Source organism: Pelodiscus sinensis, chromosome 3, assembly GCF_052426305.1.
Source record: "Pelodiscus sinensis isolate ZL-2025 chromosome 3, ASM5242630v1, whole genome shotgun sequence".
In the NCBI taxonomy this organism is placed as follows: Eukaryota; Metazoa; Chordata; order Testudines; family Trionychidae; genus Pelodiscus; species Pelodiscus sinensis.
The window spans coordinates 70332369-70354253 of NC_143054.1; the positions used below are offsets into that span (position 1 = coordinate 70332369).

At 39.8% G+C, this 21885-nt stretch overlaps 1 protein-coding gene across 2 annotated transcripts in view; it reads left to right on the top strand.

Moving 5' to 3' along the window:
- UFL1 (UFM1 specific ligase 1) overlaps positions 1-21885 on the top strand; it is a 39453-nt gene that overhangs the window by 7868 nt on the left and 9700 nt on the right. Inside the window, exons 3-12 of one of the 2 annotated variants that reach the window (XM_075923904.2) lie at positions 4663-4691; positions 6448-6545; positions 7811-7925; positions 9811-9941; positions 10653-10711; positions 13885-14031; positions 15252-15427; positions 16089-16268; positions 18697-18817; positions 20762-20884. In XM_075923904.2, the coding sequence (XP_075780019.2) occupies positions 4663-4691; positions 6448-6545; positions 7811-7925; positions 9811-9941; positions 10653-10711; positions 13885-14031; positions 15252-15427; positions 16089-16268; positions 18697-18817; positions 20762-20884 (1179 nt within the window). The remainder of the gene's footprint in view (positions 1-4662; positions 4692-6447; positions 6546-7810; positions 7926-9810; positions 9942-10652; positions 10712-13884; positions 14032-15251; positions 15428-16088; positions 16269-18696; positions 18818-20761; positions 20885-21885) is intronic. The other variant, XM_075923905.2, reaches the window with a different exon arrangement.

Below are 21885 nucleotides of genomic sequence, written 5' to 3' on the forward strand. Positions count from 1 at the left end.
CCCAGAGAGCACAGAGATTCCATCCTGTCCAGTTCCTAAGTTAGTGAAAACCATACAAACCTCACCACAAAAAGCAGTTTTCAGAGGCAGAAACTACTCACCTCCCAGCCTACAACTTCACAACCTTATACTTCAAAGGATCAATTGGGATGATTGAGGTCCTGAACTATCATCCTTTTTCTTATCAACTATAACATTTCACATTCCTTCCTCCCTTTCCCAATGGGGTTTTAGAGATTATTTACACAGGGTACTCCATCAACTTCAGTTCTCTTCCACTCACAACCCTCCTTCCATTTTCAGACACTCTTGCCTCAGGAACCTGCTATGGCAGGAAGAACATAAGAATGGCCATACTGGGTCAGACCAAAGGTCCATCTAGCCCAGTAGCCTGTCTGCCGACAGTGGCCAGCACCAGGTGCCCCAGAGAGGGTGGACCGAAGACAATGATCAAGTAATTTGTCTCCTGCCATCCTTCTCCAGCCTCTGACAAACAGAGGCCAGGGACACCATTTCTATCCCCTGGCTAATAGCCTTTTATGGACCTAACCTCCATGAAATTATCTAGCTTCTGTTTAAACTCTGTTATAGTCCTAGCCTTCACAGCCTCCTCTGGCAAGGAGTTCCACAGGTTGACTACACGCTGTGTGAAGAAGAACTTTCTTTTATTAGTTTAAACGTGGTACCCATTAATTTCATTTGGTGTCCTCTAGTTCTTCTACTGTGGGAACTAATAAATAACTTTTCTTTATCCGCCCTCTCCACACCACTCATGATTTTATATACCTCTATCATATCCCTCCTCAGTCTCCTTTTTTCTAAACTGAAAGGTCCCAGTCACTTTAACCTTTCTTCATATGGGACCCGTTCCAAACCCCTAATCATTTTAGTTGCCCTTTTCTGAACCCTTTCCAAGGCCAAAATATCTTTTTTGAGGTGAGGAGACCACATCTGTACACAGTATTCAAGATGTAAGCGTACCATAGTTTTATACAGGGGCAGTAAGATATTTGGTGTCTTATTTTCTGTCCCTTTCTTAATAATTCCTAGTATCCTATTTGCCTTTTTGACCGCCACTGCACAGTGTGTGGAAGTTTTCAGAGATCTATCCACGATAACTCCAAGATCTCTTTCCTGATTTGATGTAGCCAAATTAGCCCCCATCAGACTGTATGTATAGTTGGGGTTATTTTTCCCAATGTGTAAAGCATTACTTTACACTTATCTACATTAAATTTCATTTGCCATTTTGTTTCCCAGTCACTCAGTTTGGTGAGATCTTTTTGGAGTCCCTCACAGTCTGCTTCTGTCTTGAGTATCCTAAACAGTTTGGTATCATCCGCAAACTGTACCACCTCACTGCTTATACCTTTTTCCAGATCATTTATGAATAAGTTGAACAGGATTGGTCCCAGGACTGACCCTTGGGGGACACCACTAGTTACCCCTCTCCACTCTGAAAATATACCATTTATTCCTACCCTTTGTTTCCTGTCTTTTAACCAGTTCTCAATCCAAGAAAGGACCTTCCCTCTTATCCCATGGCAATGTAATTTACACAAGTGCCTTTGGTGAGGGATCTTGTCAAAGGCTTTCTGAAAATCTAAGTATACTATATCTACTGGATCCCTCTTGTCCGCATGTTTAACCCCTTAAAAGAACTCTAATAGATTAGTAAGACATGATTTCCCTTTACAGAAACCATGCTGACTTTTGTCCAACAAATTATGTTCTTCTATAGCCTCACAATTTTATTCTTTACTATTGTTTGGACTAATTTGCCCGGAACTGAAGTTAGACTTACCGGTCTGTAATTGCCAGGATCATCTCTAGAGCCCTTTTTAAATATTGGTGTCACGTTGGCTAACTTCCAGTCATTAGGTACGGAAGCCAATTTAAAGGATAGGTTACAAACCACAGATAATAGTTCAGCAATTTCCCATTTGAGTTCTTTTAGAACCCTTGGATGAATGCCATCCGGTCCCGGAGATTTGTTAACATTAAGTTTTTCTATTTGTTCCAAAACCTCCTCTAATGACACTTCAATCAGGGACAGTTCCTCAGATTCATCACCCACAAAGGACGGTGCAGATTTGGGAATCTCCCCAACATCCTCAGCCGTGAAGACTGAAGCAAAGAAATTATTTAGTTTATCCGCAATGGCTTTATCATCCTTGATTGCTCCTTTTATATCTCGATTGTCTAGGGGACCCACAGGTTTTTTTAGCAGGCTTCCTGCTTCTAATCTACTTAAAAAACACTTTGTTATTTCTTTGTGAGTTTTTGGCTAGCTGTTCCTCAAAATCTCTTTTTGCTTTTCTTATTACATTTTTACACTTGATTTGACAGTGTTTATGTTCCTTTCTATTTATCTCACTAGGATTGGACTTGAACTTCTTAAAAGATACCTTTTTGTCCCTCACTGCTTCTTTTACATGGTGGTTAAGCCACAATGACTCTTTTTTAGGTCTCTTGCTATGTTTTTTAATTTGGGGTATACATTTAAGTTGGGCCTCTATTATGATGTCTTTAAAAAGTTTCCATGCAGCTTGCAGGGATTTGGTTCTAGTCATTGTGCCTTTTAATTTCCGTTTAACTAACCTCCTCATTTTTGTGTAATTCCCCTTTTTTAAATTAAATGCCAGAGTGCTGGACTGCTGAGGTGTTCTTTCCACCACAGGAATGTTAAATGTTGTTATATTATGGTCACTATTCCCAAGCAGTCCTGTAACGGTTATCTCCTGGACCTGATCCTGCGCTCCACTCAGGACTAAATCAAGAATTGCCTCTCCCCTTGTGGGTTCCTGTACTAGCTGTACCACTGGGGCTCTCAGACTGGAGGTGAGACAGTACTACAGTGTCCCGGAAAGTCTCATCAGCGTAGCTCTCTCTCTCTTAGCTCCTCCAGTTCAGCCACTCTGGCCTCCAAAGCCCGAACTCAGTCTCTGAGGGTCAGGAGCTCCTTGCAACGGGTGCACACATATGCCACCCGCCCACGGGGCAGGTAATCATACATGTGACACTTGACGCAATAAACAGGATAGCCCCCACTCTGCTGCTGGGCTTCTGTCTCCATTTTTCCTATGAATAAGTTTAAGTCTAAACTGGGCTTATTAAATGTCTGGAATATAGATTATAAAAGTTATGTTTAAAGAAGGTCAGAAGTCACTAGTGCCCTCTAACCTCCCCCTCTAAACTCTCTCTCCAAACTCCCTGTTAGCTGCTCCTGTTCGCAAGACACTCTTCTACCCCTGTGTGCTACAGAATAAGGATGTAAAAAGTCAGTTAAAAAGTTAACCATGTAACCACTAAAAATTTTAGCAGTTACATTGTTACATACACTGGGCTTTGCAGTATAAAGGTTAAATAAGCTTTATACTTCAGAGGTCGCAGTAAAGCCACGTCCCTGGGAGCTGTCTCCGCTGCCAAAGTGAAGCCACTTCTCTGGGAGCAGGAGATGGCAGGGGCTGCAGATCCCCCTCCTGGGGAGTCATCGCATCAGGCTCTGTAGCTAGCTCCCTGGGAATGGGGCAGAAGCCCCTGCTGGCCCCACTCCTGCAGAGCCGGAGCTGCTCATTTGCCTGTCCATCTTCCACCCTGAACCTCACCAGAATAAGGAGGAGGCATTATTCCATGCTTGATGTCAGGGGGGTTCTTACCTTCTACCTACGTGGGATTAAACCTCTCAGGAAGAATTCCAGATTTTGTCTTGACTACAGACTGAACAAAAGGAGCTGCACACTGTAAACAGAGGCGCTCTGCATGGATAAGTGATTGTATTCTGCTAGCCATCTCAACCTCAAAACACCTGCTGATATATGAGCTCATTCTACAAAAATCTATGTACACTTCCTCAATCTATGAAGACATTTCCTATCATTAGAATACATTAAGGCTCAACGAGGACTTCTATGCATCATTTGCCATAATAACTTGTGATTCTTCTTCTGATAAATGTTTGTCTTAGCTATATTTTCTTCCATACTGGACTAGATTCTGAAGTTCCCTCATCCTTTAGTCGACCACCAAGCAGTTCTCTTTTGAGTGGAGCATCCATAGGGACATTACTTGGAAAAAAAAATGGTTATTCATCCTGTGCAGTAACTTTGGCTCTTTGAGGTTTGTGTTCCTGGTCTCCTTCCCCTCTGTCATAAGGTTTCATAAAGGTTAGTCTGCACCATTCTATATAGCAACATTGAGAGTCATGAGCCTGAGCAACATGCATCTGCGGCCCAAATGGATTCTGCTATGAAAAATTGCTGATCAAAGGTGCAGTGGTTGCAAGTGCACCCGAAAGTGGAGCATCTATATGGACACACATCTTGAAGAGCCACAGTTAGTGCATATAGGGTATGTATCCATTTCTTTATATTTTGTTAGTGCCATACCTGACAATTTCAGCACAGAGGTAAACGAGAAAAAAATCTCTCAACAAATTCTTTAACTTGTAGAGATTCTGTGTTAACATTGTATTTAAGGACATAGACTAGGGTGTCATAAGGAACTGTGCCTCCAAGTGTGTGGTTAAACAGATATCAGTTTTAAATATTATCACTATGATACGTCTTATGATCACTAAATAATATTGATTGGTTGTTCTATATTATAAACCCGTTCAAGGCTATTTTATGTACTGAATTCGTATTTGTATTTTTTTCAAAGGTCGAGTAAACATTGTTGACTTACAACAGGTAATTTTTTTTAATAAAAATTATGTATACTTTGTTTCTGTTTTTCCTTTTATACAGCTTTAGTTAGTCTCTAAGTAAGTTGTTATGCTGACACTGACGTGCTGTATAGCAGCAGTTCCAAAATTGGTGGCACTTAATTTCACTAACATTGACTACTTCATCCTTTTGTATATTGCTTCACAAATGTTGTACAGGCAGTCCCCGGGTTACGTACGAGATAAGGACTGTAGGTTTGTTCTTAAGTTGAATCTGTATGTAAGTCGGAACTGGCGTCCAGATTCAGCTGCTGCTGAAACTGACCGCCAGTTCTGACTTACATACAGATTCAACTTAAGAACCCCAAGCTTCCCCAAGTCAGCTGCTGCTGAAACTGATGAGCGCTGATTCCAGTTTCAGCAGCGGCTGACTTGGGGACGCCTGGGGCAGAGCAACTGGGGTGCTGCTGGGTTGCTCCAGTAGCACCCCTCGGCGCTATTGGACCAACCCAGCAGCACCCCAGCTGCTCTGCCCCAGGCGTCCTGATTCAGCCACTGCTGAAACTGACCAGCAGCAGCTGAATCAGGACCTGGGGCAGAGCAGCTGGGATGCTGCCGGGTTGGTCCAGTAGTGCCCAGAGCGGGTGCTGCAGGACCAATCCGCAGCGCCCCAGCTGCTCTGCTCCAGGGTCCAAAACAAAAGCCTGGTCTGCTGGGGGGGGGGCCACACTATCCGCTCCCCCCCTCCCCCAGCAGACCAGGGACACGGGGAGCAGAGCAGCAGCGGCAGCGGGGTGCCGCGCCTCTGAGGCTTTGCTCTGGCAAAGTCTCAGAGGCGCGGGACCCCTCCCCCCCACGGCTGCAGCTTCAGTCCCGGTGCCCCTGGTCTGCTGGGGACCGTCCCCAGCAGACCACAGGCACCGGGACCCAAGCGGCAGCAGCGGGCGGGTTCCCGCGCTTCTGAGGCTTTGCCAGAGCAAAGCCTCAGAAGCGCGGGAACTGCCGCTGCTGCCGTATGAGACCCGGTGCCTGTGGTCTGCTGGGGACGGTCCCCAGCAGACCAGGGGCACCGGAGCAGCTTACGAACGGGGCTTTCTCGCCACGGAGCTCGCAGGTAGCAATCCGCTACCTCGACCTCCGGGGCGAGAAAGCCCTGTTCGTAAGTGCGGATCTGACATAAGTCGGATCCGCGTAAGTCGGGGACTGCCTGTATTCATGTTTATGTTGATTTTGACATAATATTACTGTAATCTGTACTACCGTGGCACACTTTCAAATTGCCCCTCAAAAGAAGCAATGCTTTTTTGATTATTTGACTCTCTCTGCTTTCTTAAACTGACAAGTACAAGTGGATAAGAAATGTCTGTCTGTTAAAATTTAGAGCTACAGGGTCATTCAGTGAAATATAATAAACTTTGTATGTCTCTTTAGGTCCTTTCTCTTCATTCATTAATCTCTTGTCTCCACTATCCCCCAGTAAGCTTCTGTAACTATGACATCAGAAAACTTTCTATAAGAAAATGAGTAGTTTCTCTTCAGAGCTTTACAGAAATCTTAATTTTCTAGGGCCCTTTTAACCATGTAATTGCAAGAGATTCTTTTTTAAAGTACAAATGCTTCTGTTCCAAGCTACAGACTTACTTATTGCCTGCCTGTCTATCTAATCTATCTAAAAATGATAGAGCAAATCAAAAGCAGATATCCTTTGGAAAATATATAAAATCTTAATATCTGAAAATTAATTTGAATGTAAGGGACTGATGGATTTATTTTTTTTCCAGATAATAAATGTAGACCTGGTCCATATTGAAAGCCGAGCTAATGACATTGTTAAATCAGATAGAACTATTCAGCTGGTGCTAGGACAGCTTATAAATGAGTGAGTATCTTTAGGAGAAATTTGTACAGGGTCCAGAGATATGACTTTAGATGTTCGGGTGCAATATAACTTTAGTCTTCCTTTGTTAATTATGCTTTAGAGTTTATTCTTGGGGCAGAGAATAGACATTCATGTGCTAACCCCTGTGACACGATGAGCACCTTCATTTCCCATAAAAGTCAATATTCAGTTCCTGTTGAGAGGAAAAAATGTGTGTGTTTGAATGAGGGGGTGGGAAGTTATTACTTATTGTTCCATATAAGGAAACAAATGAACAGGTTACAGGCTAGTGGGTTGATTAGAAGAATATTAAAAATACATTTTCCCTTTAATACGTGTACTGAATTTCAATATCCTATCTCTGTTTTACAGTACAGGTTGTACCTCTAAAACTCAACATTCTCTGGTCTGGCAACATTGGATCATGGATGCTCCTAGACCAGAGAGCCTAGGAGCCTAAGGGCAGGATAAATAGCCAGGGCTGGGGGGGAAACAGGGTCTGAGCTAGGGCTGGAGCCCCTGGAGCCAGCAGCAGTGCGGAGCCAGGACTGGAGTCCCTTGGCAACCACACAGATGCATGGGTCTAGAGTCTCCTGACAATCCCCAGGAGTATGGGGCCAGAGCCCGCGCACCAGCCTCCTGGAGCATGGGGCTGGGATTGGAGCCCCATGGCTGCCCCTAAGAATGTGGGACTGAGCCAGAGCACCGTGGCAGCCTGAAGCAGCCCGGTACCAGGGCCGGAGTCCCTGGGCAGCCTTTCTTGGCATCGGGCAAAGCTCCGCAGCAGCCCGTGGGAATGCGGGGCTGGGGCCGGAGTCCCTTGGCAGCCTCCTGAAATGTGGGGCCAGAGCCCCCACAGCAGCCCCCCGGAGCTGGGACCGGAACCCTATGGCAGCTCCTGGGAAAACATGGCAGGAGCTGGAGCCCGTGCTGCTCAGGGAGCCGGCAGCAGCTGGCCAAGTAGCCCAGCAGTTTGGGGTGGAGGGTGAGGCATGGTGCATGCTGGGGCAGCCTGATGGCAGTCTGGGTTTTAGGGCTGATGGCAGACCTCCCCTTTTACAGCAAATTCTCTTGTTTGGTACCGGTCAGGTCTCGATGGTGCCGGACAAGGGAGGTCCAGCCTATAAGTTCCAATGTGTGTATGCATACACTGGAAATACGTTAACTCTGAACAAATACATTAATACTGAGGTAGGATAGTGATACATAAAGAGATACAAATTTGGAACATGACACTAATATTTTTCTTCCTGATTTTACATAAGGAGTTACCTAGACCAATTAGCAGAAGAGATAAACGATAAACTACAGGAGACTGGCCAGGTGACAGTATCTGAACTCTGCAAGACATACGACCTTCCAGGAGACTTCTTGATACAGGTTACTTCATGCTATCTACACTTTCATATAGAAATGATTAATTCTGATTTGAAGAAATATTTCCCTCTTAGAGCAGCTGTATTATTCCAAGGATAGTTATATGAAGTCTTGCGTAGTCCTAAGAAGGTCGGTATTAAAACCCTAGGTTTGCATTTTAGTGGCTATGAACTGATTTAGCTTAAAATTTGCCAGTACAGAATTCCAGTACCTTAAATGAGCTAGGTTTCCTCTTAGCCATTATGATTCTTTCGGAAAAAGGAACAACTATACTCTGAAAATGGGACTAAGGATTTGAAAACTGCCTTAAAGTGAAAGACTCAGTGGGTGCAAGCGAGGGATGTCATAGTATAGTTGATTAACTGATAAGTAAAAGCTTATAAGTTAATGCTATAGACTACACGCATTCCCCCCACCCCTTGCCAGGAAATTTTTTAGCAGGCTGGCCAACAGCCCAGCTCAGTCCCGGCTTGAACTGGGTTCTGGATCTAGCTCCACTGTGGTTCTGTGTTTAGAGTGTATTAGGAGCCAGGTGGGTAGGCAGACTGGCTCAGTTCCGGTTTATACTGGGTCTGGGAGCTCAGACCCCTCCCCCCGACAGGGCTGCTTGGGGATATAGAATAGTCGACTGATAAAATTCATAAGGTTAATCGAGTATTCAATTAACTGATATTTAACTTCCCTAGTGCAGGCTAGTTATCTTATCAAAGAGAAGGCTGAACTTGATCATAGTCTAAATACCAACATGAAGAATAGAAATTTGATAATAGGAGTACTCTTCACTCTAGAGGAGAAAAGTGGCTGAAAGTTGAATCTAGACCAATTTGAACTAAATAGAAACATCCACTTTTTAACAGTGAGAGTAATTCAGCATTGGAACAACTTAACAACAGTTGTACAGTAGAGCCTCTATCAACGGAAATTTTTAAATCCAGACTGGATGTTTTTCCAACAGAGGCTTCCCTTTGAACAAAATGCAGGACAATGTAGCACTTTAAAGACTAACAAGATGGTTTATTAGATGATGAGCTTTCGTGGGCCAGACCCACTTCCTCAGATCAAATAGTGGAAGAAAGTAGTCACAACCATATATACCAAAGGATACAATTTAAAAAAAATGAACAAATATGAAAAGGACAAATCACATTGCAGAACAGAAGGGGAATGCGGGGGGGTGGGAAGGGGGAGGAAGGAAGGTAAAAGCTTTTCTCATTGAAAAGGAAATCCTATGATATGTGTTATGCAGTAAGTCAGACTGGATGATCATAACGGTCCCTTCTGGCTTTAATGCATCTGGCTTGGTCATCTAAACACTTTGTAGAGAATATTTACAGATGTAGTTTCTTTTTTTGTCCCAGATAATCTGAATATTTTAACTTACTAATTAGAACGCAAATCCTTTTTTCTTTTATCCAAGGGTTTTTGTTTTTTCTTGCTGCTAACTTCTACTTTGACATCTGGGAAGTGTGGGCCAGGGACTTCCTTTGACACAGACACAAAGGATTTAACTTGAATGGGGAGCCCCAGAAATCCCAGATCAAATGGGTTTCTTTCACAATGTGTACAGTCTTCATTCACCTATAACGATTGTAATGTGTGTGGGAGAAGGAATAGTTATTAAATAGTTCAGGTTATTCTATGTATGTATTAAGAAAGCTACCAGTTGGGTAAAAATAACACGATCTCACACAATCTTTGTGTGTGCATTTTATAGCATACTCTCAATATTCTTCAACAATTATTGCCATTTTAAATGCATTCTTATTTCTGAATGTGTTGATTATTTAGACCAATTAACTTTTGTAATCTCCAGTACAAATATATTTTCTTTTTTTACTGAATAACTGAAAACTTTTGACCCAATATTTCTCATGACTTCTGATCACAGGCATTGTCCCCCCGTCTGGGTAGGATTATCCATGGCCGGCTAGATCAGGACAACAAAGGAGTGATTTTTACAGAAGCATTTGTAGCCCGGCATCGGGCACGCATTCGCGGTCTGTTCAGTGCCATTACTTGGTAAGCCATATCTGTATGTAGAAATGTGTTTTCCTGCATTATTTATGCATCTGATTTATTTGTAATATAGAAAAAAGAAAGTAAAGACATGTATATGAGACTTTTTCCATTACAATTCATTTACTATGAGAGAATTTTTTGTACTTTTTTGGAGCAACATATAATGTGAGCAGGATAAAAGGCTTATTCCTAGAAAAGGGAAGACTAGTTAGCTAAGTTGAGCTAAATTACAATGGGGAAATATTTTGAAAAATTGGCTAAAGCTATGCTGAAACTGGTCATGAATTCACTGTGAATTCTTAATTTTTCTGGAAAATGTCCCCCTTGTTGACTTAATTATAGATTGATACCCACCAGCTAAGCTTCATTTTTCAGAAATGTATCTTAAGGCTCTCTCTTGAGCAGGAACTTAAGTTAGTAGAACTTTAAGTGTGTTTGTTTTTATTATATTTATATTATATTATTTATATTGTATGATATTTATATTAGTTTAGTTCTGATATAGTTTTAAACCAATATGAATTTATAAGCTTCCTAAATTGTTTAAACCTGGCAGTAACTGTCTGGCTAATTCGCTTCATCAGTGTTGCAGACAATATCTTTTTTGAGGGGAAAAAAGAATCCACAGGTACTTATCTTGTTTGTAGATTCTACTTCAATTTGAGAGTCTTCAGACCTTTTAATGTTTTTTTTCCTTTTTATTCTTTATAGGCCTACTTCTGTCACTAACTTGATCACTCGGTATGGATTTCAGGAACAACTTCTTTACTGTGAGTTTCTTTCAGTTTTTGATTCTAAATTCTTTATTGTTGGAATTAAAATTATTTCAAATAAAACTATTAGTGTTTACTTTTGTCATATTTCATTAAGTGCTCTCAACTACTAGTAGACTTAACAATGGAGTACATAAAGACTCAGATTTCACATAGCCGAATGACATTAACTGCACAGGATTTTTATTTATTGACTTTATTCTGAGATAAGAGGCAGAATTTTTGTTATCCTATAACTAGAGGTCTTAATAAGCTGGGAGATAAATCACACTCTTCTTTGTGTATATTTTCTTTTGTTTAAATAAAGCCTCACAAAATTATGACCCATGAAGATTTCCTTGAATAGTCCCTGATTAGTTCTCACATCAACTATTGCAGCTCCTCTTTGACTATCCAGCTCTCATCTCTGCTCTATTCTGTACAAAATGCTACCTCAGATATCACCTGTCTTGTTTGTGGACTGACCGTGTCCTGCTATCTCTATTTGCTGGCTTCTGTATCTTCTTATATTAAAGATAATCTCCTTTTCTTGGCCTCAGGGCCTCACATGACTTAATTCTATTAATGTCCCCATGTTCCCTTTCTTCTTTCATTCTACATGGCTAACTGTACCCCTATCAACAAAGCCTTGCCGTGGGGTGCCCCCTAGCTCAGACACCCACATCTCCCACCCACCCAGAGCCCAGCTGTAGGGCAACCTCCAGACCAGAACTGAGCCATAGGATGCCCCACTAGCACCAGAGCACGCTGTACCACCCATATTCCCAAACACCAGAACTGCAGGTTTCCCCTAGCTCAGACACTTGTGCCTCCTATACCCTCAAAGCCCTGCTGTGGCATGCGCCCCAGCTCAGAAAGTTGCATCTCCTACCCCTTCAGAGCCCAGCCACAGGGCAATCTCCAGCCCAGAACCCAGCCACAGGCAGCCCCCCAGCCCATTCTGCTGCACCCTCTGTCCTCCGAGCCCTGCTGCAGGGTGCCCCCTAGTAAAGACATCCACCTCTCCTATCCCCCATAGTCCTACCAAGGGGCACCCCACAGTCCAGAGCCTAATTGTTGGGCATCTTCCAAAGCCACAGCCACAGAGTACCTCCCAACCTTTTCATTCGCAACCACGTTCCATATACTCCAGAGTCCAGGGATCCAGAGAGAGAAACATCCTGATGCAGGGTGCCAGACTTGTAAGGCATTTCCTGCACTCTCTCTGTGTCTTTTCTTCAGGATGTGCTGGGAAATACATCTGTGTGTAACTCTGCCATAAAATATTTTATTGTTCCATCCTGAGAAAGGTAGCTAGTATATCCACTCTCATGTACCTTGTACTGTTGTGATAATTCTAAGCACACCATGAGTACTTGCATGATGATAACTTTCTAAAAGAAGATCCTATAGTGTGTCCCTGCCCCCTCTTTTTTTTTTTCTAGTTGAGTCCTGGGGATGATACACATCACTTCTTTATCCTTTTTGTGAGAGAAGGGGGAAAGCAATTTATCACTTGTTTGTTCTCCGGTCTGTTTCTGTTAGTGCTCCAGTCACAAATTCCCTAATAATCACTTAAATTCAATGGATGCTTGCCATAAGGAAGGGTCTCCATGTGTTACTATCCAGTTGTGTTCCCCTTGCTTTCTGTTTCCATTCTTGTTAACCAGTTAAGGAGGTTCTGTGTTAGGTATTACCATGTTGTATTTTATTCCAGGATAAATGCATGGCTACTTTGCCTTTTAATGAAGTAGAACTCAACATGTTCTATAAACTAAAACCTATGGAAAAATCCATAAAATCATAAAAAAACGTAGAGCCTGGTGCCTCCCTCATTTATAGGGTTGTTGTTTTTTTTAATATAAGCAATGGCATGTAAAAACACAGGAGGATTATGGGATGGTGAACCTTGCATGCAACTGGAATAAATTGAAAATACACTTGAACCTCTATTCTCCAGGGCTGTGTCTACATTGGCACCCTTTTCCAGAAAAGGGATACTAATGAGACAAGTCAGAATTGCAAATGCCGCGGGGGATTTAAATATCCCCCGCGGCATTTGCATGAACATGGCTGCCGCTTTTTTCCGGCTCGGGGCTTTGCCGGAGAAAAGCGCCAGTCTAGACGGGATCTTTTGGAAAATAAAGCCTTTTCCGGAAGATCCCTTATTCCTCTTAAAATCCCGAGCTGGAAAAAAGCGGCAGCCATGTTCATGCAAATGCCGCGGGGGATATTTAAATCCCTTGCGGCATTTGCAATTCCAACTTGTCTCATTAGCATCCCTTTTCCGGAAAAGAGTGCCAATGTAGACACAGCCCAGGTGTTTCTAACCCAGGAACACCTGTTGTATAGAGGAGGAAGCAGCTCTGCTGCTCCCCATCTCACTGGCTGGGGGAACAGCAGCACAGCAATGTGCTTCCTCTGTGGCTTTTCCTCACTGCACCAGTAACAGTGAGTGGGGAACACACATGTGGCTCAACAGGAACAGAGCACCAGATAAGGGTCCCACCCTTAATGTCCTCATGCCCAGACCCTGAGTGCCCTGTGTGGTCCGGCAAAATGTTTAATCTGGTATATCCAGGTTTCCAGGGTTGCCAGATTAAAGAAGTTCAAGTGTAGTATGTGTGTTAAGATGTCCTTAATAATTTAGTACTAGTGATTGCCAATATGTCTTTTGCTTGCAGTGTATATTCATATTAGTGGATTGCTGCATATGAATGTGTTGCTGATTCTTGGTGTCAAGGGGTTAATTAAACTTAGAAGTTTTGAAGATCAACTGTAGTCACCAGCAGGGATACAGGCTCTTGCATCTGGCTTATAGGTATCCAATCTTGCCATGATTTTAAAATGTTAAGATCAGAACTATTTCAACTTTGGTTCTGACGATTTAACACCTATCCAAAGGGAAAATTAACAAATTAACTTCATCATGCATTTTATTTGCTGGCTAAAGATCAGCATTATGACCAACTTTCTAGGCATTTCAGGAAATTATCAGAAGCATATAAAACTGTGGGAGCTCAGAATCACTTCATTAAAACAGTTACTGTTAGTTTATTTTGGTTTATTTTGGTTAGCAATGGGTAGAAAAAAAAGGAGGAATTACAAGAAGAAAGAAGGAAAAATAATTCCTAATTTTTTGCTGAATATATTTTACTGGAACTGTTGCTTCATTTGTTTTATTCTTTCAGCTGTGTTAGAAGAACTTGTTAACAGTGGACGTCTAAAAGGCACAGTGGTTGGTGGGAGACAGGATAAGGCTGTGTTTGTTCCAGACATCTATGCCAGAACACAGAGCAACTGGGTGGACTCCTTTTTCAAGCAAAACAGTTACCTAGGTAACTGATCTTCATTCTTTATGAATAAAAGGTCTTTTTTGGAAATTGATCTAGGTAACTAAAAGAGCCCTACTGATTCCAGTGTCTCTGACTGAGTCTTATAAGAATAATTGAAGTGCTTTCATTAGTAAAGGCTTGTTACTGCTTTCCAAAATGCATGCATATGTAACTGCGTAATCGCAGTCCCTAAATTTGCAAGCTGTGCTGTGTTTGTATTTGTTCACGTAGATGGCATTGTTGAGATGAAGTCCTGCATATTACTTTAATGATGAAAGAACATTGAGTGTTTTAGATGCCAACAGATAAATTTATAGGATATCCTTATTTATAATTCCATTACTTTATATGTATCGCACTGAAAACATCTGTTGCACAGTGTGCTAGACCCTTTAATAGTAGATGTCATAAGCCCAACTGATGGTAGGGACTTGGAGCTAGATCAGGAAAGGTATTCAGGCACCTAACTGACTTTTAAATATCACAGAGATTCCTTCTGGCCTTGGAATCTGAATATCTTCCTAGTTCTTATCAGAAGTCCTAATACTCTGTGGCATCACAATGGATTGCTATGGAGGTGAATATAATTTCACAGACAATTATGATTTCTGGTAAGAGATAAACTGCAAATGCGAATGAGATTTTAAAAAAGAAACACTCTTTTTCATGCAAGTGTCAGTGTTTGAAAAATCCATTCAATGTGTTGCTTATGGTGAATAAATAGGAAGCTTTCCTAGGGGGGTACCATCTTTTTTTCAGAACCTAAGCTTGCATTAAAGAAATCCATATGATTGTGAAGATGACATTCTGGTTGTGGATCATGTGTATACCAATGTATATAGATCTGCGGAATGATCATCCCCAATGCCTCTGGTGCAGCTTGAAAAAGAAGCTGCAAAATGAAAACTGACTAGTATTTATTTCTTTAAATTGCATGAATTGTGGCAGCATGGGTATTTTAGCCTATGTGCTAATTACATTTAGGTTAAATTTTTCAGATCCTCTTCTTACATGTAAGAAATAAAGTTTGAAATAATATTACTGGAGTTCATGGACATGCAATCAGTGAAATGGTTTCTCAATACTATGTTTTTTTCATGAGGCACCATTATCTCTTCAAGAATTTTAATGTCTTCCCAGTGAGTGTATTTGTACTTGGAAATTTTGATTTCTCCAGGCCCAATGAATGGATAAAACTTAACAAACTTTTTATAATTTTATAGAATTTGATGCATTGTCCAGACTTGGCATCCCAGACCCTGTGAACTACATAAAGAAAAGATACAAGTCCACAAAGCTTTTATTTCTGAAAGCAGCCTGTGTTGGTCAGGAAATTGTGGATCAGGTGGAGGCTTCAGTAGATGAAGCTATCAGCTCTGGAACATGGGTGGATATAGCGGTATGCTTTTTTTTTTCCAGTGGGCTGTATTTCTTCCCTTTTTTGTTGGATGTCATCAAGTAATGTTGTTTTAAAGCAGAATTTTCAGTTTACTTAGACCTAGTAATGAGTGAAACACATGTCTGCTGGTTCCCCACTTTAAACTTGTCTGAAGCTGAATTGGGCTTTGTTGGTAGACATCTATGGCAAACTCATTCCCTGAATCAGTAGAGAGTCATTGTGTTAGGGAACATTTTACTTCTAGAGGTACCATTTGTCAGATGATATTTAAAACAGACTGACTGTTACACTCTTGATCAAAATAGGAGGATGTTGAATATTGTGTTTAGCTAAATTCTAATTTTAGCAATAATATGCTGCCTTATTTTCTAGCCTAGTCTGTTGGGCTGCATTTTTAAGCAGTTGCCATCTTCCTTTCTAGAGGCAGCTGTATATCATTGCTGGGTGAAATTAATTAGTGTTCCTGTATTCCTTTGGGATCTTTCAAGATTAAAATTTCATTTAAAATATGAGGACACATCTAGCTCAGATGTAAAGGAGTATATTTTAAACAGCTACCAGATGTTGTAGGACCTCTTGGTACATGTAAAAGTGGCTTCATAAAGTAATATTTTGTGCAGTGTGTATATATACATGATTTTGGTATTTTTTTAAATCTTAGACTCTTCTACCTAGTTCATTATCCATAGAAGATGCTGGAATTTTGCTTCAGCAAGTGATGAGATCTTTCAACAAACAATTGCCGACTGTAATCTTTAGTGACACTATTGTAGTCAGTGAGAAATTTATAAACAGTTGTACTGATCTGTTCAGTGATTTAATGCACCATAAAGCCGAAAAGGTATGCTCTCAAGTATATCTGGATGTGTATGTGTGTTTTGTTTCTAATCATATTTGAATTTAGTTGTAATTTTTATCCTTTGTATTGTAATTTTGGTTTGAAAACTTATTCCTGTAAAAATGGCCTCATCAGATTCTTAGGGTTTGATATTTTCTGGAGTATTTACACAAGGAAAAATTATTTTAGGAATAGGATGTGGTATTGCATGCATCTGTGCAGATCTCCTCAAGTCCCTGAAGGGGCAAATTTAAGTGATATTATTAAGAATCAATTGCTGAGATTTCCTCCAGCATATAAAGTTCCATTTTTACATTACCAGTTCTCAGATCCTGACCACATAATGTTTGTAATGCACTAGATAAGAGTAAAATTATCATTCATTATTGAACTCTTTCTAAGGGTGAGTTAAAAGATCTGTAACTGACTCTGATTAAAAGATTCTATCAGATCAATCCATAGACCTCAAACATACAGGTGCACTATATATTTCAGCATGTTTTACATCCATAGCCTTATTTTGATGTCACCTACCTCTTTTCCGTAAAAGGGATGCAAATTAGACACATCACAATTGCAAATGAAGCGGGGATTTAGCGTAAACATGGCTGCCGCTTTTTTCCGGCTCGGAGCTTTGCCGGAAAAAAGCGCCAGTATTGACGTGATCTTTCGGAAAATAAAGCCTTTTCCGAAAGATCCTCTGGAGGAATAAGGGATCTTTCGGAAAAGGCTTTATTTTCCGAAAGATCTGCGTCTAGACTGGTGCTTTTTTCCGGCAAAGCTCCGAGCCGGAAAAAAGCGGCAGCCATATTTATGCAAATGAAGCGGGGGGGATTTAAATCCCTGCTTCATTTGCAATTGTGATGTGTCTAATTTGCATCCCTTTTACGGAAAAGGGATGCAGTCTAGACACAGCCTATGTGTGTGGGATCAGCATCAGGCCCTGTTTTAGTTGTTATTGAAATATGGTTTATAAATGTGTTCAGGGTTAATAAGTTGAGGAAATTCAAGAAGAATCTGAAAATTATGTTCACAATTTCACAAAATTTGAGAGTCAGTAATTAACTTGTTTTACTACAACAAAGTTGTGAAATATTGCCATGCACACCAGATAATAAACTAGTTGAACAAGGAATGTAGGTGAGATCAGGGAAATCAAAAGGTGTTGACCAAGGCTATTTTAGGGAATAATTTGTCTGGGACATTTCCAAGTAAGTCATACAATAATAGAGAACATTTTAAGTTACTTTTTGCCATGTCATTTTAGCATTCTGGTTTGTTTAATAAAAAATTGCATTTTTTGAAAAACTTGTATTTGCTTATGCTATTTACTTGCTGGTTTTTAGAAAGTATGCTTATTCTCAGTTTTGCCTGTGTGAGCTTTTATTTTTCCATATGCAATTTTAATCACATACAGGAAAGCAAGAGTAAATCAGATCAGGAATCTGGAAGTGTTTTATCCAGGACTGTCCCTGTATTCTTAAATCTGTCTGAGTAAAAGAGTCTGTGTCCCAGTTTCTCTGGCGCATCAGCACTTACCCCACAACCCCCACTAGTCTCTAACTGCTGGGAGCCCTCCCAGCAGATGGCTTCTTGTTTATCTGACCTGCCCTCAGTTCCTTGGATGGCTGTCTGCTTTCACCAGTATCTCTCATAGCAAAGCTTAGCACAGCTGGTGCCAAGCAGTATCAGATCCCTAGTCTTATCACAGTGAACTGAAAGAGTTTAGGGGCCCAATTTCCCAATCCATTTTGTAACCACAAAAAAAGAGAAATCAAGGATTAGGGAGACAGAATAATCTCATGGTTTTTTCATGAAGTACTGACCTGGCCTGTCAGGCAAATACAAAGAGATCAAGAACAGCCTAAACTTACTCATATTTTGGGCCTTGTTTATTTAAGATATTCTTATGTACAGTTCCCTTAAATTCAGTAGAATGCACATACAAATATATGGTGACGAGGGGCCCATGAACACCATATTCTTTGGAGAATTATGTTTTGGAATATAATTATGGTATTAATAGTCTTAGGTTACAAAATGCAGTGCTGTAATTCTTCCCAATCTATTTCAGTAATTGCAGGTGACATATTTAAAACCTATTTAAACTTCAGGATTCATGACAATATTTGAGACAAAGCACTGTCTTTTAGTTTCTTGACTGAATTCATTACTGTAAAATTAAGGTAATTATTTTACTAGATTTGTTTTACAGTTCAGTTATTTCTTGACCAACTTTATCACATGCAGCTATCAGGACAGAATGTTGGGTTTGAAAGAGGAAAATAAGTGTCTTTTTCCTGTGCTGCATTTAGAACGTACTGTGTTTAAGACAGTATTTTTTTTAAAATGTCTATACTGCAGGAATGGTGCTTTATTAGTCACAACCTTCATTTGTATTTTTAAATTAAACGAATTATCTTCATTCCAGGAAATGAAAAATAATCCTGTTAATTTAGTCACCGAAGAGGACCTGAAACAGGCTTCTATTTTAGAAAATGTGTCTGCTAATAAAAAAGACAGAAAGGATGAAAGAAGGAAGAAAGCAATAGGTACGGTACTTGGATTTATTTCTATTTCTGTAAAGGAGCACCTAGCTGCTTGTGGTCATACTTTCCGATGAAGTCAGAATGAGTTTTGAAGTCACAGAGTATTCTCCAAGCATAATTTGGTAGCCTGCTCTCTATTACTACCAGATAACTATTTGAAGGTTCACAATGTGGTTTTTTTTAATATATTCTGGACCAAATTCATACTGGGTCTAAGCATACATAACTCATAGCTCCATTTGTCAATAAAGTTGTTTACAATAAATCTCCATTTACTCCAGCATGTAAATATATATAAAATCCTTCTGAAATTGTATAGTTTTCACTAATCACTGAAAAACTTTAAGCTAAATATAATGCAATAAGTCCTAAAAGTTTAACAGAGCAATTAAGAAATCTGCTTCAGTCTCACAGTGTTGTGTTCTCTTGCAAGCAACAGAATCAAAACACTGATATATTTAGCTTAATTTGAGATACAGCATAACCAAATCTTGAAATAGAACATTAGTTTCCACTCTAAAGAGGCCAGCACTGAGTTGGCATGGAAACCAAACTTATTTCACCACAAGAGACAGCAGATTTTTCTAGGGCATTGTTGTTAAAGAGGAGCTTGAACTTTAATGAACTGTCATAAATAGAAAGCCTTCCACCCTGGCTGGTGTCTTACTCATGCACATAAATTACATGTGTATAAATATAGTCACATGCATACATGCATAATATATCTTGCATCCTGGCAAAGCTGTTTTCGTGATGTGGTGTTTTCTTTTTGGCCATTATGTAGCATGCATCAAGATGATCCATATCATGATTTAAGGTTCCAGATACCATCATGTTATAAACTGGAAATAATGACAGGTGCCACTTATTGCCTGTTTAGATGCTTAATTGGGAACAGTTTTATATGTATGAAATTCTAAAATATACTCATGGTGTGTTTTTGTGCTGAAACTGAAAAAAGACAATAAAATAACAATGGTAGTTTTTTTTGCAAGTTCATTCTTTAAAAAAAACAACAACTAAAAAACCTGCCATGGTATAGTTTCTCTAATCAGGCTTTCACTCTATTCATCTTGTTGTCAGTAAATTATAGCATGCGTGCTGTTTTATTTGTGCTTTTCACAGATCATATCTTGGTTGCACTTTTAATAATATAAGCAGTGTGAAAGATAGGATGCAAATCATTAAATAGCTTTTTTTAAATAGATTTTTATCATTTCTGCTTATTGTGCTGTTAATTAAAGAATTGATTCCTGCTCAACTTAGGTCAGTCTCAGTTCAAATAAACCTGTTTCATCTAAAAAGTTGCAAAGTGCTAGGGTTACCCAAATATTTAGCTGTTCATAAGCCACATCTTAAGTATCACAGCTGTCGCTATTGTGGTCCCAGGACATGATTGAGGAGCGGGGCTTTGGAATTCATATCAAAGACATAGCCAGCAAATTTAGTGGCACAAGCAATTGAATACTGTCTTAGTATGTTTTTCGTAAGCAATAGTAGACTTAATCTTGTTTGAGTAGTTCAGTTGTTCAGCAGTGCTGACCTGCATTAATAAACAACTTATTTTCAGCCATCAAGTTCTTGTGTTGGGCAATGGTATCTGGTTTTGTTATCTAACGGGAGTGGTTATTTTACTGATGTTATTTACATTGTAGATAGATAGATATTGATATAAGAGTAGTCATATTTTTAGAAAGTTCAGTTTATTTTAATAATGAAGTGACAACTAAAAAAGTTGTGAATCAGCATGTTGTTGTTCTCATATTATTTAAACATCAGACTCATTAATCTGCATATATGTTGCAAGTGTCATTCATGATAGGTTGATAAGATTATTTCACCAGCGTCTTTGACAGATAGTTCGGCCTCATTTGTTACCATAATTACAAAATGTCATGTTAAGTCATGATGCTTTTCTGTGTCCTAAACAAAATAATTTGCCACCAGAGGGCAGTGGAAGTGTAAGAGGAGGAGGAGGTGGAAATGCCAGAGAAATCAGGATTAAGAAAACCAAGAAGAAAGGAAGAAAGGATGCTGATAGTGATGAGGAATCACAAGCAAGTAGTACAAGTTTGTAATTTTGTTTTAGGTATTATCTGTGTGCACTGGCATGCTCTAACTTCTGCTTTTGTAAATCTTGCTTTGTTTCTTTATATCCTATCTAACCAGATAAAATATCAAAAGATATTATTCTGTTGATAAGGTTAATTTTGTAAACAAAAACATATCTCAGTGTAAATTGCGGTATTGTAATATGTATTCATAGTGAGTATTGTAATCAACTCTTAAAGAAATCAAAGAAAAGGGAGTTAAAGAAGAATTTTTATTAAATTAAGAAAATATAGAAATAAACAACCTTGATTTCAATATGCAGATACTACTTGGTCTTTAAATATCTGCTGAATAACATATGATAAACCCACTCATTTTCATCTAGTTCCAAGTTTTAACTAAATTAACTGACAAATTAGAGGAGGTTTTGGAACAAATTGATAAACTTAGCAGTAACAAGTCACCGGAACCAGATGGCATTCACCCAAGAGTTCTGAAAGAACTCAAATGGGAAATTGTGGAACTATTAACTGTGGTTTGTAACCTATCTTTTGAATTGGCTTCCGTACCTCATGATTGGAAGATGGCTAATGTGACGCCGATATTTAAAAAGGGCTCTAGAGGTGATCCTGGCAATTAGACGGGTAAGTCTAACATCAGTACAGGGAAAATTAGTTGAAACTATAGTAAAGAATACAATTGTCAGACACATGGATGAATATAGTACAATGCCAATATATTGAATATATTGCGTTGCCTCATCTAAAATAAGATATATTGGCATTGGAAAAGGTTAAGAAAAGGGCAACAAAAATGATTAGGGGTTTGGAATGAGTGCCATATGAGGAGAGATTAAAAAGACTTGGAGTTTTCAGCTTAGAAAAGAGGAGACACAGGCTAGATGCCCCTTTTTTCAGAAAAAGGTACGCAAATTGCACTTTATAATTTGCGTACCTTTTTCCAATTTTTTTCAGAAGAGGCTTTTCTGAAATCTGACCAGTCTGCAATGGGCCAAATTT